The sequence below is a fragment of the Cervus canadensis genome, chromosome 4 (assembly GCF_019320065.1).
Source record: "Cervus canadensis isolate Bull #8, Minnesota chromosome 4, ASM1932006v1, whole genome shotgun sequence".
NCBI lineage: Eukaryota > Metazoa > Chordata > Mammalia > Artiodactyla > Cervidae > Cervus > Cervus canadensis.
Window position 1 is genome coordinate 78,481,005 of NC_057389.1, and position 17,999 is coordinate 78,499,003.

At 43.2% G+C, this 17,999-nt stretch overlaps 1 protein-coding gene across 5 annotated transcripts in view; it reads right to left on the minus strand.

Annotated features, from left to right (window-relative positions):
- Positions 1-1,411: 1,411 nt before the first annotated feature.
- ZNF608 (zinc finger protein 608) overlaps positions 1,412-17,999 on the minus strand; it is a 105,490-nt gene continuing 88,902 nt past the window's right edge. For 4 of the 5 annotated variants that reach the window (XM_043465929.1, XM_043465927.1, XM_043465926.1 and 1 more), the window contains 7 exons: positions 12,206-12,293; positions 9,260-11,702; positions 7,187-7,604; positions 6,443-6,615; positions 4,923-5,076; positions 2,993-3,074; positions 1,412-2,415 (listed from right to left, as the gene is read on the minus strand). In XM_043465929.1, the coding sequence (XP_043321864.1) occupies positions 2,409-2,415; positions 2,993-3,074; positions 4,923-5,076; positions 6,443-6,615; positions 7,187-7,604; positions 9,260-11,702; positions 12,206-12,293 (3,365 nt within the window). In that variant the 3' untranslated portion in view covers positions 1,412-2,408. Of the gene's footprint in view, positions 2,416-2,988; positions 3,075-4,922; positions 5,077-6,442; positions 6,616-7,186; positions 7,605-9,259; positions 11,703-12,205; positions 12,294-17,999 lie in introns of those variants that run through there. The other variant, XM_043465928.1, reaches the window with a different exon arrangement.

The window sequence follows — 17,999 nt, forward strand, 5'->3', positions numbered from 1 at the left end:
ATATGATTTTTATTATTACTAAAGGCAGTAAAATCACCAGGAATCCACAGTATTCCCCAGCCACCAGCACCAGGAACATCATCATGCAGCTGGCGAAGATGCAAGCTGTCCTTAGTTCTGGTTCTGTGCCAACACTGAATTGTTCAGTCAGTTCAAGAACTGAGGCAACATGTAGGCAACCAAAAGTCACACTTCAGATGATATTCTGAACAGAGAAAACATCATCGTTTAACCGGAATAAGACGAATCACATTAGATCTTCAAGGATACTTCAAGATGTGGTCTAAGAACTGAAAAAATTTGATAACTTTAAAGAATGAGGAAAAATAGGTGGAATCCTCTGAAGCATAGGAATAAACACCACAAAAAATGTTGGATGATATTCATAACAAAAGCCGTTTTCAGGTGACTTCCAAAAATAGAGCAAGTATTTTTGATTGCAAATATCTATTCATCTGTGAAGCAAAGGCCCCTCGGTAGAACTAACCAAAATATACCAAGACAAAATCTGTCAGCTTAGGAAACCAAGGGATAGAACCATCATTAGCAATTACAATAAAAGCATTAGAACTTACAGCTGGGATGAAGCATCAACCAGTCCAAACACACGATGCACATCCCCACTTTTAGGACTTTGGCTTTGCTTTTGCATCTCACTGAAGCGCTTTCCCCCGGAGATGCACATGGCTGCTTCCTCATCTCCTTGAGCGAGATTTTCCCATTCACTCTATTTGTAAACACCCACAAATCCCTCATGCCCACTCCCAGACTCTGTTTTTCTCCAGGGTATTTATCAACCATCTCACATACTCTGCATATTACTTACATACTTTATTATGCTTACCCGGACCTACTAGAAAATGCAAACAGGAATTTTTGTCTGCTTTGTTCATGGTTGTAACCCAGCACCTGTACAGTGCCTGGGATAAGGTAGGTGCTCAGACAGTATTTGCTGAGAATAAGGGAGAGAGAAAGGGAAGGAGGGAAGCAAAGAAAAGAAAAAAGTGAGGAAGCAGTTAATTCTGTATATTCAGCATAATGTATGCTAGTAAAACAATTTAATGACAAGTCAATCAAATGGCTAGCTGACTAACTTTTCATACATTTTACCTACTGTCCACATGTCCAAAAGACTAACATCTTTGGAATTATCATTCCATACCACAGAAACCTGAAATTTGTAGTGATGCTACATTTCATGTTTAGAGTAAATACCCAATAAAGATACATATATGCACTGAATTAAATCCACTATTTGGTTGTTAAACTTGGGTATCATGTAAGAAAAGTTAATATCTCTGTACTATATCTTAACACACTGGACCTTCATAGATATTAAGGAACTGTTCTTTGAAAATAAGAATTATTATCAGGCAGCTAGAAATAATACGAGACAGACAAGAAGCCATTATATATATAAAAAAAAACCTTTTTAATTCTGATTGCCAAATTATTTAAGGCAGGTATAAAAAAGGAAAGCATTCAATATACATTTTACATAAAATAAACTAGATTACAGCATAAAACAAGTAACCAGGCAATGGCGTTAAAGTCTCTCTCTTCTAAAACTGGATAATTGTAAACATTAAAAAAAAAACAAAAAAAAACTGCAGGACTATTCAAGTAATAGAACAATCACAGATGTCTCTGGTATGCAGGCTATTGGGTTATTTGCCATTCAAGATTATCAAAAATGACACCTCATTATTCACAGATGCTCATTATTTCCCCACTTTAATCTTTACATTATATACAACACAGTTTTTGTGGTACTGGCAACCCCATGCCTTCCAAAAGTATTTTTTCCACAATACACAAGTACAAACAGTGACTACAGGAACATTTTACACTGATGCGTCTTAACAGGAGCCACCATATAGACATCTAAATTGTACCAAAGTGTCATCATCACAGTTAGCCTTTCTGAGGGGTTTATGGGAAGTATATGAAGGATATGCAAGGTTCAGGCACACTGATACATAACATTATTTATTTACAATTTTGAAAAGCAAAAAGAAAAAAAAAAAAAAGAAAAAAGAAAGTAAGCAGCCTTCTGAGGCTAATACTTTCCAACTTGACAAATACATTTTTTATCTCCTTTACTGAGTGGTTTGCGACTTGGCAGCAGACCCTGTGTGTGCGAGCCTGGTTACTGATACAAAAAGTAAAGAATATATATATATATATATATGTATATATACATATATGTATACGTATATATATATAAAACAGAAGTTTAATTACAGCAACATTTGTTACTCTGTGATAAAATCTGTAATTTACAAAAATGAAATGACTGGTTTTTGCCTGCCATTAAGGCATTTCAAATTAACACCATGGAACTGATGTCTGTATAAAGCGCTTCCCCATGTGATCCAGTCACATGACAACGTACATTTCCAATCTTGTTATTCTCTGCAAAAGAAAAGAAAACCTTAGCAAATGTTCCATCCACATTTGACACTGAAAATAAGAAAACTGTAAGACTAACAGACTTATATTTAATTCTGTTCAATTCAAGGAATTCAATCCCAGAGAAAGTGAACGAACACAGGGGTAATGATACACAACATGAAAAATAAATTATTTTCCTTTTTAAAACAACTTGAGCAGTAACTGAAAATATCAAAGAACAAACATTGCTTTCGCACTATGAGAGTAAATTCCTTCAGTTGCAACTTCATTTATAAACAAAATAAAACAAAGGGAGTCATAGTGAATTGTTTTAACAAAGCATTGAAGACAACTTAAGAAAATTTCAACTGTTTAACAAACAGATCAGTTAATTACTAATGTACATTACAGCTATAAAAATGAGGCTCACGGTATAGAAGCTGCATCTGAAAACACGGTGATGTAATAACTACATTCACTACAACAATATCAAACCCTTAGGAGCTAAGTTTTTGTTCTAAAAAGCCTACACTTGTTTCCTCCCACCCATTACGAAGTCTCTATCTAGAAAACTGATTCAAAACATGACGCTATTTACCTTCTTTGTGCAGGAAACATTCCTGACGCAGATGCCTGTGCAGCCACCTGCTGAGAGGCAACGAGGGCAGCAGAGGTCAAGCCTAATGGGGGAAAAATGCAGGGTTTCTGTGACTTTCAGAAAGGTTAAGAGTAGATGCAGGTCCAATGGTGAAAGGCTGCAGACCAGTGAGTAGCAATCTGGCCTTTGTAAACACACATACACGTGAAATGTTTCATGTAGCAAGGACAGACTACAAACTGCTCGGTCTAACCAGAATCCATCTCTTCATTGAATACTCTGTGGTTTTCTTAATAGCTATTCAAAGAGAATATAGCATTCCATCTCTCTGGCTCTGCATGGTGTTAAATGGTTTGCACGCATTCCTGAATAGGAAGCCCAGGAGAAATAATAGGTACCAGGTAACAACAGGAATCCAAAGTCACAGTGAATTATAGGAGCGACACGCTATTTGCTTAGAATACAATACTTTCATAATAACTTTTATCACTTTAACGTTTTCCCCAGTGACTGAACAATGCATCCCATAAGGTACATGGAATCACTGAATTGAACTTAGAAACAGTCTTAACTTTCACCCTACAAGAGCAGGGGAGCAGTAAGAGAATATAATAGATCCAAATGGCATGAAGTTCCCTAACAGGAAATTCTTTTAAATTCTATAGAAAACAATCATGGAAAAAAGGTAGAGGAAATAAAAGTAAACCCTGGGGAAATAACTCCTTCTATGTTCTCTATGGTTTCTTTAATACCACTATTTGACACCAAGTAACATGGAATTAATAAATTAAAATGACCCTTTCACACCTGGATGGCACTTCCTACTTTTGGAAATACCTTCAAACGTATTAGCTCGTATTCAGACAGCAGAGTAAGAAGGAACCTGGCAAGCAGATACTTGTCCTTTGGAAGGACACAGATTGAATTGTGTCCTTCCAAAATTCCTACGTGGAAGCCTTAACCCCCAAAGTGACTGTATTTGGACCTATACGGGGTAATTAAGGTTAAATGAGGTCCTAGGGGTATGGTCCTGATCTTGTAGGATTAGTGTCCCTTAAGAAGAGATAGTAACTCTCTTCCCCCCACCTTCTGGTCCCCCAAGAAGTCACAGGAACACATAAGCAAGATGGTGACCATCTACAAGCCAAGAGGAGAGCTCTCTCACCAGAAATCAACCATGCTGGCACCCTGGTATCAGACTATCAGCCTCCAGAACTATGAGGAAATATATTTCTGTTGTTTAATGCCATAAAGACTATGGTATTTTGTTACTGCAGTCAAAGCTAAGACAGCAAGTTCCTAGCAAGTGCTCTACTGGTAAAGCTATTGCCAGTCCCCGCCCAGGCCATGAGCTGACAAAGCTAGGACAAACAATCTACTAAAACACCACAAACTGTTCGTGGTTCCCCATGTCAGTGCTGTGGCTTTTACAAATGTTTCTCCTCTTTACTGCAAGTTTCAGGAGCATAGGCCTGGAAGAATCTCAGGATTAGGTTATAAAAAGTGCTGACCCTGACCACATGACTCCCATTACTTCCTTGGGAAAAGGAGCAACTTGGAGGCCTGAAGAGATCAAGGAAAGTCATTTCACCAAAGCCTCCCACCATCCCTCCCTGTCTTTGACAGTTTTCCTGAAGCAGTTATCTGATCTTCTGATTGTTATATTCAGTGCCCCAGACACTGGCCATGACCAATAACATCAATAAGCGACAATTATTAAGTGGTAGCCACTTCACGTCTCATTAGAACACAGAGATGTGGGAATAGCCTTACCTGTGTCCCAAGGATATACCAGCAAAGAAGTGTTAAAATCCCACCCCAGAGCTAATTAACTAGAAGCTCAACCATTTCATTTGAAGACAAGAAACAGTTTTGGCAACGTTTTTCAAAGCAGGATGAACAAAGACAGAAGGAGAACGGATCTGCTGACCTTGGAAAGGGTCATACTGCCCAGGGATGAGTGGGTACCCCATGCCCACGTGGGTGTGGTGGTGGGTATGCAGGTGCCGCTGGCCAAAGGGGGAATGGCGGTCCCTCTCCCTCTCGGCTTCCCGCTCCCGCTCAGCTGAGGCCTTTTCCACAGGCTGCAAAAGAAAAGACAGAGTCCCCCTCCTTAATCCTTTGAGCAACCATTTGGAGGGGTGTAGTAAACCTCCTTGGTCCCTTCAGCAGTGGGTGCTGCTAATATTAAAAAAGTAAATACACAGACTCTTAGAAATTCTTTATTAATGGTAAATCATTTCAAAAGACAGGCATTTCAATTGGAATTAAGCCAACACTCCAGTCCTGCTCTGCACCACAGCAATATCAATGTTTTCCTCAAATGACTGAAATAAGAGGACCTCTCTATTCCCATTCATAACTGCAGGTTTAGATTGACCCAATTTCTTCCTAAAAACAAGTTTCACATAGGGATTAAGGAGAAGGTGTTGCAGAGACTTCTTTAAGGTCAAGTTTTCTGATGACTCTTCTATTTAAACTACATTTTGTGAGGAGAATATACCTCACAATTTTAAACCTATCTTTATATTGGGCTCCACTGAGAACACACATCCTAATATTACATATTACATCAATATCAAGCACATGAAACCGTTGCCCTGTGCCTCTGGAAGAATTCCAAAATCTTTCCATCTTTGAACACTCAGAGAAGCTCCAGTCCTCTAAAATCATAATTTGATTGAGGATCCTGTGTTTCTGAGACATTTTTTACCCATCTGAGCTTAATCGGCCTTTCACTGAAGCTCTTTTTCTTACTTCTTGAAAAAAAACTTTATACTAGGAGGGCTCACAGTTAAAGATGCATAAATCACTTTTTTTTTTTTTAAGCTTCTTTAGAGTTTCACGTAGACACACTCAGATACACATCACAAAGCCTATGTTTAATTTTTCCAAGCTTCTTTTTTCTAGACCAGAACTACCACATCCTTTGTATTTTCTCCCTTCCCAATAGTCTCTGGGGCTTTCTTTGCAAGGGGTGGGGAAGCAGAGCCATCTTTCACAAAGATATATGTCTGAATCACTTCAGCAGAATTACAGGGATGTGTGGAGGAGTCAGTGTTGAAGCAGAACGGATGCAGTCACCACTCTTTAGCCAAGTGACTCAGCAGCACACGAGTGTATCACAAGTATTTTGCTCCGAAGGTTGGTTCCTATGAATTTAAATGTCTGGCTTAACTAGCATCCTCCTGGGTAAGCAAGGTAACAGATTTTCCAACAGAAGAGGCTGCTACTACCATACATGCTTTAACATTTTTTCCCCTCGTGTGTGAAAGCATCTTATTTTAAACATGCCATTCTTTCCTTATTAGAAAAACAAAACAAAACAAAACAGCATTCTTAAATCACAGCTGGGTTCCAAAGCCATTTATATTTCAAGACTGTTCTCTAGCTTGTCCCCTCTTCCCCCTAAAACATAGTGCTTTTAAGTGACAACAAAAGGAAGCTTACAGCAGGAGACTTGCTGCGGTACTGGTTGGCATGCTGCTGGAGCAAATCCAGTGCTTTCGATTCAGTGGCTGTTTTCGTGTTGATGCTAGGGCTGGTATTGACTTTCTCTGCCTCTTCTCTCCCTGACATCTTCCCATAAACAGGATAATGAAATCCTGGAGAGAGATAGGCCCCTGCAGACACACAACAAATGCCACATCAAGTTACGAACGACATCTTTAAACAGAAACAACAAACCATTTGGATTGTATGAATTTGGGATAAGAGTCGGAGATCTTAAAATAGGGAATATTCCATTAAGAATGGGCTATATCATCTTTAAACTGTATCGAGGTTCTCCGATTCTCTTCTCCTCGTTAACCCATCCTGATGATCAGAGGTTCTAAAAAAGAACGAGCTTACGGCCATTTCATCTGTTTACGTCAATTAAGTCAAAAGAACAGTAACTGTAATGATTATGACAGTAAGTGTGCAGAATATATTCCTAGGCAATAAAGTATCTTTCAGTCTCATAGCTACAGCAGACCATCAGATCCTATGGAAACTACAGCTAGTTTGACATTTCATCTAAAAAAAATAAATCTTCCATTGATTCCATTTTAGCTTAGGGACATCTTTAAAGAGCATTAAAAACAAGCCAAACATTGTCACTCTTGAAGCCTCTAATTTATCCAGAATTTTAAAACAGCTAGTACTTGAACACAGCTTCTTCCCTCCAATACAGTGAGATCCCATGACACGTACCAGGGTAACTGTGCATTAGGACAGGAGAAACAGCCCGGTATGCAGGGTGGCTGGGGTCATACATCTGCGGGTAAGGATAAGCATGCAAGTACTGTATGTAGGACTGATGCTGACTCATGGGCGAGGAGACAGCCACTCTGGTTCCCCGAGAGTCCTTCCAGTTCACGGGAGTCTTCCGGTCATCATTTTTTAGTTTGCCCTCATCCAAGGACTGAGAATCAGGACGTTTGACCTCTTTGGGCTCCTCTTTGATGCTTGTTAACGATACAGGAAGGCTGGGCACACCACTCTCTTTGTTGGGGGTTTTTCTGGGACTATCCTCTTTTAATTTCTTTTCTCTATCAAGTTCTTCTGACTTTTGTGGATCCAGGTACTTGGGTTGGTAAACATAATGATGCCATGTCCTTGTATCTGGATCCTGGTTTTGGAAAAAAGACTTATTAAAATTAAATTAACATTTTTAAGAAAAACTCATCCATCACCATGACAGCACTATTACTATTACCTCTAATACTGAGGTAACATTTATTTATATGCTTACACTGTGAGCTTTACTGCCTCCTCTTATGAACGAATGATGTCTAAGGCTGGCATGATTAATAATCTCTTTTACAGAAGACAAAAGCAAAGCTCTTAAAACTCAAGCAGTATCAGGGTCACACTGCTGCCCAGTTTGTGGAGCTGGGCTTCAAAACTTAGCTTGGCTGGAATTCAGAGCTGGGGTGTTAATGTCAATTCTTAACATTAAATAACACCCTCAGACATACTCAGTCTAACTCTCATTTTCCCCTTTACTATCTTACATAGGTAAAAAGAATATAAAAAACTCAAGCTGATAATAATGTTTTACCTACTGTTTAAGTTTTAATATAGTTTAAGTAATTATATCAATTAACATCATTTAGAGGGGAAAACTCTTGGTTTCCTAATACACTTTCTTCATCTACTGCAGCCAAGGCTGACTATATGCCAGATCGTTTCATTAATCAAAACAAAATTAAAAATTACCACCACACATCATGGCTTTACTACCAGGAAACAGAAGCATCCATAACATGCCCCCCCCCCCCAAATTGTACAGTTCTAATGCAGCCCTGTGATGTCACGGCCTGATTCGACTCAGAAGTGGAGAAACTGAGGGTCTTTAAAATGGTCTTTGTGGCTCCCCTGTAACCCATCCCATTCATGCTACAAACCCACTGGGTGCTTAGGGTTAAGGGCCAACTTTGGGGCAGAAATAAGCATGAAGAAAGGATTCTGTTGCTCTGATTCACCGGGGACCTCTATATGCTGCCTCTAAGTGAGGGCTGGGGTGCTGGGAAATACCAGAATGAATGCTTCTGGGACTACAGTTGAGTCAGGATGTCTGAATTGTGACAGAAAATGCTAGCACGTGTGGTTTCATGGTGACCGATTTTCAGGTGTCGGCACATTTAACCTCAGGCTGGCCGACCGCGGGGCTTTGGGATGACTGCCTGAGGCCCATCCCCCTATCTCCTCACTCTCCTCACAAGCAAGAGGCACTGAGCCCTGCTTTGAGGCCCTTAATATAGAGCATAAAACAGAAGTCTAGACAGTTCAAGACACTCCAAGTTTCATTAAAAAGATAAGTAGGAAATGTGAATTTAAGGACCCTGTGTCTTAATATTCCCAGAAGATGCCAAAATAAATTTGGAAATGTAAAATAACAAATTATTTGAGTTCTCAGACTCAGAATCTTAGAGTTAGAAGGGACCTCAGCCACCACAGGGTAGAATTCCCTCACTCTGGACTCAGTAAGACAATAAGGGACTTCATCAGAGTCAGTTAGTGGCAGGGAACATGAATCTGCAAAGCACACGGCCAAGATTCTTTTTACTACACAACATAACAAGGAAATAGTGAGCAATGTACATTTCAGAGGTACACAAGAAATCCTGAGAGAATCACTTAAAACACTTTTCAAGAGAAGAGAAATCCAGCCTAAGGAACCCTTGGTTGATTTCCTGTGAAGAACTCTAACCAGATCGAGACCAGCCATGTACAAGTCGCAGGCTGCACTCTCCCTGTGGGGGCCACGCTCCCCAATCTTACTTGTTTAAATCTCGAGGTTGGGTCTACACCTGTCTGCTTCATAGAGTCCATGACAGATTTCATTTCTACAGCCTCCTTAATAAGCTGGTGGTTTTCCATCTGCTTAGCTTTGAAGCTGTCGGCCTGAAGCTGCTGCTGGTGACTGGAGAGAAGCTGCGATTTACCTGTCTCCTCAGTTTTATTAGGCACTGACGGCCCTAGTTTAGAATGGTTTTTGTTAGGCTCCGGAGTAGAGGGAGCTTTTGAGACTGTGGCCGATGGCATGTTTTTCTGTTTACTGTCCTCCTTGCCCAGCTCTTTCAAAGGGAGCTCGTTTTTCCTTTCACAGTCTCCTCTCCCAGTTTGGGCCATTTTCTGCTCTGCCAGCCTCTGGTCCTCATAGTACTTCTCATACTGCTGTCTATAGGCAGGGCTGGTGGCCATCAGAGACTTCTGGTCCATATAGAGCCCGTAGGCATACTGGCCGTAATACAGCGACTGAGCCAGGGCCGGGTGTCTCTGGGTGATTACCGACTGGTGCTGAGGCTGTAAGGATGCAGGGTTATGGTCCACCTTCTTAGCCTCGAGCTGCTCTGCCCTGTCTTTCTTGTCCGCCTCTTCCTCGGACTCCTTCTTGATCTTCATTCCCTGTGTGCTCCCGCCGTTCCCAGCTACAGGGGCGCCCACTTGTCCAGGGTGCATGTAACTGGGGGAATAATAAGGATCGTAGCCATGGTAATAGGGAGAGTGGGACTCTTTCATTTGAGATGATTGTGCTGTCGTTGAAGAGTGCCCTTTCACAGCGCCGTCCTTACTAGAGAGTATATCTGATGGGGAACTGGTCTTCGACCTCACGCCCTCTGACCTGCTGTCAGAACCACCGTCATCAGCAGCATCGGAGATGTCTGAGTAAGCGGGGCTGCTTGTCTTGGCCGCGGAACTCTCGGCCCCATTCTGGGTCAGCACGTGCAGCGGGGCCATGGGCGCCTGGCCGTTCACCAAAGTGCTGCACTCCATCCTTGAGGCACTCCCGATGGAAGGGCTGGGAGCGTTGTCTGTAAAAGTGTAAACCTTATCAGCCTCGGCTTTGATACTAGCCATCCGACTCTCTTGAGACTCGGATAGTCCATTTGCCAGCCCATCATTCTTGCTGAGGTGGTCCTTTAAAAAATGTCCGGATAAATCTTTCCCAGTGCCCTTGGCATCCTCTAGTTTGCCCAGCTTTGCATCCATTTTCGGGCTCCCCGTGTCTTTCCCTTCTTTGTCCTTCAGCTTTCGCTTCTCCTTTTTCTTTTTGTCCTTGAGCGACACGAGGGCTGGGTTCACGGTGATGGGCTCCCCCATAATTGTGGGCTTTGGCTGAATGGGTTTTAACGGAGGACTCTTTGGTGTGGCCTGAACAACTGTGGTCAGTCCGGGTATGGTCCCCGTAGTGGTGCTTGGAAAGGCTGCAGTGGGAATAGCGATTAGCTGTGGGGGTGTGGGAGCCGGGGCAGGGGCGATGGGCCGGGCAGTTTTAAGTTTAGAGAGGTTTTTGTCCATTTTGCAATTGTTGGCTTTTTTGCCCTTTTCTTTCTCTCCCAAAGTTTTCTTGTCAATTAATCCTTCTGCTTCCAGTTTCGGCATTTCCACAGTCAAACTGCCGTCCACGGCTGAGCAGCTGTCTAAGGTGGCTGTCATGTTGGAGATGACTGGAAGATTGCTGAGGTCATTATTAAGACCCTTCTTTTTGCCAGAATTCTTCCCAGCCTTCGATCCAATAACAGAACCTGGGCCGTTGCTCAGCAGCTCTCTCTTTCCCTTGGGGGTGCCGGGGGGGTTCCCTGAGCCAGGGGACACTGGCGCCTTCACCTGCTCGTAAGCTGATACACTTGTGCTTGGCTCGCTGCATTCCAGCGCCACACTGCTCAAGGCCTCCTCGCAGTCTGAGATCTTGTCCTCACTATCTGGTTCGAACTCCAGCTTGTTCTCTGGGTCTAAGTGGGCATGAGCCTGGTGGTACCTGAGGCCGTTGATGTGCTTGTACTTTTTGTTGCAGTTTGGGTGGGGACAATCAATCAACACGGGAGAAGAACAGCCCTGGTCCAAAAAAGTCGTCTCTGGTTTCCCTTGAGGGGTGGTGGGAGTGCTTCTGGAATTCGTGCGGACACGCTTCCCAGGCTTACTGTCCTCAGAGCTGGAGTTCAGGTCTAGCTCCATTGGAGGCTTGTTTTTCCTTTTGTTGGTGGAGGAGGGGCTGGCTTTGATGTCCTCAGCAGCACAGTTCGGGGGTGTCCTCCGCCCGCTGGCGTTGAGGCTGCCCCGCCTCCCCTTCCCATTGGCCCCCCCTCTGTTCTTGTTCTGCAGTCCTCTGGACTCTGCGAAGCTGGCCTCCGAGCCCGGGGCAGCTGCGGTAGACCTCGCTCTTTTCCCTCGGCCGCGGCCCCCTCTCATCTCCAGGTCGCTGGTTGGTGACTCGCAGAACCTAGGGAAGCAAGTAACAGCCATCAAAACGAGCATTTCCAAAGGAGCCAGGTGAAATCACAAGGCATGCAATGCAGTAAAGAGCAGTCAACACCCCAGCAGCTTGAGGGCGGGGCCCGGGTGAGGAAAAGACACCCAATTCTTCCACCGACAGTTTCAATACCTATGACAGATCAGGCTACCCATGGCTTATGTTCTTCCCCAGAAAACCAGCTCAGGTAGCTAAGTTTCCAGTGCAGTTCCAATTCCCGTGTGGACAAAAAGAAAACAAAGGAGATAGAGCAGGGGCAGGAAGTAGCGATCACCCTAAAAACAAGCAATGTGGCATCTGCATTTTATTGTGTTCAATCCTGAATTGCTCATTGCTCTTTTGCTTAGCTTCAATTACAAATTGACTTTCAAGTATTATTCATCTCTCTGCAGTTTCCTTGCAAAGAGAAGGAGAGGGGAAGAAGAGGAAGGAGAAGAGAAGGACAGAGGCTGAAATCAAAGCCCCGTGCCTACCTGGGAGGGGCCCAGTCGTGTTTGGTGCAGTCCAATAAGGTCCCTACGTAAGTCTTGTTCCTCCACGTGACATTGACCACTAGGACACCTGCAGGAGTGGGGAGTGAAGAAGGACCAAGGTTAGCACAAATTACCCTATTTCCAGTTCATTTATTATTACCATTCTTTTTACCAGCAAAGCTCTATTCTCATTTGCTTTCAAAAGCTGTGGTTTGCATTCTTCCTCTTTCTGGTTTCAGTGACCTCAAGCAAAAACCCACAGGAAATCGTGTGTGTATGTGTGTGTGCGTGTGTGCGTGTGTGTGTGTGTGTGTGTGTGTGTGTTCATGAGCATACTTGTGTGGTACAAAAGGGTAAGGCTGTGAGTGAGAGGGTAATCAAGATACTGCTGACAGAAGGAAATGGTTTTTGCCATGTCCTGCTGTAAAACAGCAACACTCACCTCTTAATTTTTCTATTATTACACATAATTGCTTTCGTTTGGCAAGCAGCCAACAAAAACTAAGTGCCAGTTACCAGTGCTTAAAACAGAAAGTGGCTGAAAGGAATCGGTTTTGTTTCCAATTCAACAATATAAAATAATGGCGATTTTTATTTAGGGGAAAAAATGATGTGCGTGCACAAAAAGAGGTCTAGAGGCAGGGAAAGAGGGAGCTTGGAGTTCAGATAGGAGACAATCAGCTATGATTTCTTTTTCCTAATCCTGTCCTCTCTGGCTTTCTGAGACAAGAATTAGCCTTAGTATGGTATCTATTTCACTGTTTGGTCTTGTTTCATATTAAGAACTCCTAAAATAGCCCTCTGAGGAAAATATATGTACACAATAGGTTTGCTCTTGGGGTTATCTTTAGAATCAACTTTAGTAAGCATTTGCCACAGAGGATAAGAAAAAAAAAAAACAACCCTCAAAACCAACACACTTGTTTCCTGCAAGCCATTCTGCTGTTCCCAACTGCTTTGCACACAGACAATTTAATTTAGCACTGCATCTGTGAATTACTAAACTTAAGTGCACTTAGTATACCAAATGTCATAGGGAAACAAAATATGACATCCTCTTTATTTCTCCAGAGGACAAGTGCCTTAAAAAAAAAAAAAAAAAAAACCTCATTTCTTTAAAAGCACACATTAAAAGGAGGTAGATTTTGCTTTTGAGACGTATATAAACTACTTGGGTAAAGAAATAAAGTAAGTGTGTCTTAGCTTCTATAAACCACCAATCTCCCTTTTTCCTTGGAAACACCAAGGGACAATATTCAAAGTCTATTTCTAGCTGGTTTACACACGTGCTCACTGCCATTTGAATTCTGCAGAGAACTTGTATTGAACTCCTTTGTGGTAAGGGACACCTCACAAGGTAAGACTCATTTCCTTGGGCATGTCTTTAACAGCAGGTAAAATATTTGGATAGTTGGGACTCAAGTAGTGGGGAAGAAAGGATTTCTTTCAAAAGTCCCAAAAAGAGATTTAAAAATTATTTCCCATATGGTCCCGTGACAGCTGAATTTACTCACTATATCAATGGTGGTGGTGGGAGGGGGAGTTACATGAAGGAAAGTAAAGCATTTCCTCAAATCATAGTTGATTCCATTCTAATTCCTTCACAGGAAAAAAACAACAAACACTCAAGTCATTGAGTATAAAAATGCTTATTGAGATGAGAGTCAAAGGTAATTAGGCATTTGGTAAAATATGTGCACAAGACAGAACAATTGGAGGAAAGGGTTCTTTATATGAGCACAACCCTTCAGGAAAAGGGAGGGGGTGGAGACAAGGCGAAGGGGAAGACGGAGCTGGTTTTCTCATCATCTGCTCTCTGGGGCACTGTGTGTGGTGTCAGAGACCTTTGCAGCTGCTTAAAATTCTTTAGCATGTCAGCTATATTTACAGTGCAGGAATATATCTGTATTGCCAGAAGGTTACTGCATTTTAGCTTTAGATGCAATAGGCTGAATCACTGCGTTCCTGAGTCCCTGATGTAGCACAAATGTATAATTAAAATTGCTTGAAAGGAAACATGAAAGAAACAACAAACCCTCCTTTCTTACAGTAATAAAATTAAAAACAGGAAAAGTCTGCACAGACACTTAACATTTGTCTGCAGTGAAAGGCTTTTGTTATTGCTTTTCCCCTAAGGGTTTCGCGTTTCCAGCAAATGCTGGCCGTGGATTGGCCGGCGCCTGCGGGGAACGCCAGCGTCTCATTGGCTGAGCCGAGGGCGGCCGCCCGGAGCAAAGGCTGGGGATACAGGAGTAGCGCCGGGGGAAGAGGCGGCGGCCCGGCTGCCGCAGCGGTGGACCGTCCGCAAGGCGGGCGCACGCTCCCCAAGCCCGGGTTCTCTTGGGGACGGAGGGCTGCCGAGCTCCGTAAATCAATGCGGGCTGGTCCGTGTGATGAAAGGCTACTGTCCACGTGGCCGTGCTGTTTCCCACCACGACCCACGCAGAGTTGCTCCATGAAGCACCCCAACCTGCACACCACCCTCAGCGTCGAATTCCTGGTCTTGGAACAGCACAAAGGGAAACGTGGGAGCCGGAGAGAAGGACGGGACCCCGATATGCAGTAGTTAATCACTGAGTGTGTGGGGTTATCGGGTGAAGCTATCACAGGCGAAACAACTTCCACACTGCAAAACTGTTCCCATCGCCTGACACTATTTCTAGACGCCACACTTGTCTAAGTACAAGTAACAATCACCATTATTAGCACTTGGTGGGAATAAAATTCTTTTTTAAAATGTCCATTTTCCACCTAAAAGGGCCTCAATAAGTTAGGCTAATTTCCCTAGAATCCCTCCATATTTTAAAAGATGCTCAAAATAAATGCTCTAATCCCGGGAAGATCTGAATAGTTTCTCTAATGAAATACAGGTGTTTAGTCTATTTTTCTGTTATATGCACAATCCACTTCACAATGTCATGGAATATTCATGTCAGCCTAGAATTCACTTGCGGAATACAAGCATGCACATGTTTATGCAGCCCGATCTGCTCTGTGTGGGAATGAGGGCTTAAGGAACGCTTCTCATACAAACTACAAAGCGTACTGTTTTGTCAGGAAGTCTATGTTCAGACAACATCCTATTGTGAGGGGCCAAGTACAAAGGTAGTGTTGAGCTCTAAAAAAAACATATAAAGGACTTATCTTTTCGAAGTCAGGACATCTTGAATACTTTCTAACCCGTGGTGATACAAAACAGACTATACTTTTGTGAAAATGAGTCCTTTCAAAGTTTAAATTTTATAAATCTGGGCATGGTTGTTTTTCTCACATAAACTAAAAATAAAGGTACATTTATTCCAAAAGAGTTAATTTTACTGCACATTTATTCTTTCAAACATCTTGCTAATTTGTCAGGTGCTGGGGACACTCTGTACAAGTCCTTTTCATCTTTATCGTCTCAAGTATCCCACCAGATTTATCATCTTCCCTTCCTACCCACATAGGGCTTCCCTGGTGGCTCAGATGTAAACAATCTGCCTACAATGCAGGAGACCTGGGTTCAATCCCTGGGTTGGGAAGATTCCCCTGGAGAAGGGAATGGCTACAACTCCAGTATTCTTGCCTGGAGAATCCCATAGATAGAGGAACCTGGTGGGCTACAGTACATGGGGTCCCAAAGAGTTGGACACAACTGAGCAAGCTAACACTTTTACTTTCATTTTTCCCACCCACAATGGTTTTTCTCAAAATGCTAATAATGCCTGCCCTGTAATACTTTATATTTGAAAAATATCTTAAGATTACTACCAATGAAGTAAAAACAAAGCTGAAAAGAGCAATGGGTGGTTTGGGTGAGCTTCCCACATAGAGTTTTCTTCCTTGTATTAAGGGTATGTCTTAGATCCTAATGCACAATCTGAGCTGCCACCCCCACAAAGCATTACCACTACAAGACACTTTAATAAGAAGGTGATCTGCGTTCTATAACATGAGCCCCTTCCCTACCTCTACAAGCCAAAGAGCCCTGAGATCCCCTAAGGATTCCACATTCACGGCATTCTATTATCTCCTCTTGTCAATACTTAGCAGTTAAGTGATCCCAGAGAGATGGTCAGGCCCATTAAGCATTTATTGTACATCTACAGGGTATATACAACACTAGGAATCTATTTAGGGTTATGGAGTCAGCCACAGGTTGCCTGTAACTCCATCCAGACTTTATACTTTTAAAAGTCTGCAAACAGCACACAAGCATACCTGCTAGTCCAGAAGTGGAAGTATAGTTAGCATATTACCCAAACTAAAAGTAGGTCCCTTACCCCATCTTATTGAACTAGACCCAGCATGAGACTTTCACAGTAACTGCTCTGCCTGAAGTTCCTGTTCAGAAGGAAGTCTTAGGCAAGTAGGCTCCTAGACCAGTAATCCTAACCGTGGCCTCATCTGACTGCTCTAGGTAACTAAAGCAGAGGATGACTAAACAAGGACTTGCTTTGGGAATCTGACTAGTGATATGGAAAGCGAAGTTGATAGTAAGAGTAGAAACCTATAGGTCACAAGGTACTGAAGGTTGAAAGGCCAATGGGTGGCACAAGGCCCTCATATTTGTGTGTCCCCTTTCCTTCGTGCTTCAACTCTAAAGGGGCAGAGGATAGGGGCTGGAGACGCTCGCACTGGTATCCGGGCGGTCCCATTATTTTTTAGTCATCTTGTTAGAAAGATGCTCCTGGACTAAAGATCTGTCTTTGAACACCTAGGTCCTGGCTGTGCCTTCTGATACCATACAGATAGTCCCCTTGACAGCCTTTCACCCACACAAGGACAATGACCACGTCAACACTCCCTTCCCCTCCGGTTGTCCTCTTTTTTTCCCCTCCAGCATAAGCAAGTTTCTTCAATCATTCTTGATACCACATTTTTAACTGCCCTGGGGCAGGGGGGAAACTTTAACGATGGACTCATCCAAATTCTCAAGGCAAGTTAAGGCTTCTAATAAATTAGAACCAGAGACTGGGCTTCCCAGGTAGGGCTAGTGGTAAAGAACCCACCTGCCAATGCAAGAGACATAAGAGACACAGGTTAGATCCTTACGTTGGGAAGATCCCCTGGAGGAGGGCATGGCAATCCACTCCAGGTGAATCCCATGGACAGACGAGCCTGGCTACAGTTCACAGGGTCGCAGAGAGTCAGACACCACTGAAGTGATTTAACACAGAGAGACCAAGTCTAACGTTGGCTCTTCCATGAATTCTCTCCAGACACAAAGACCTTGTATACCATTCAAAAATGGCTACTTCCTCCTGGGTCCCCACTACATTCCATCCAAATGCTCTCCCCAGTGGATGCCCCCCAGAATCCATGGTTGCCCTCTGTGTCTACCGCCAGCAGCTTTTTCAGCCTCCCTATGGGTTAGATGGGGCCCTGTCCCTCAGTTCTATAAAAGGCAAATGAACTGACAGGCACCACTGCCAGGACGAGCCCAGAAGAATCTCCCACGCACATTCCTCTGATTTCTTCACCTTCCTGGCTGGCTGGGACAGAGACCACGGTGACTCTGAAGGTCACAAGAGGATGGGAGAGTCTCCTTTAGCTAGGAACTTACGACAAGGAGAACCCCTGTCCTACAGGAACACCGAATTCAGTCCACACTAGATGAGCGCCAAGTAAACTCTTACTATTTGAATACTGCTGAGGCTGTTTTAACTTAAACTACATGGTCCCTTTAACAACGTACTCCACTCATACACACGAGGCCGGTCTCTTCCAACCAGACTCCATTCCTTGAAAACAGGAGCAGTGCCCAGCCCGCGGAGGGAGTGCATTCAACCCCCAGAGACTACCAGGTGATGAC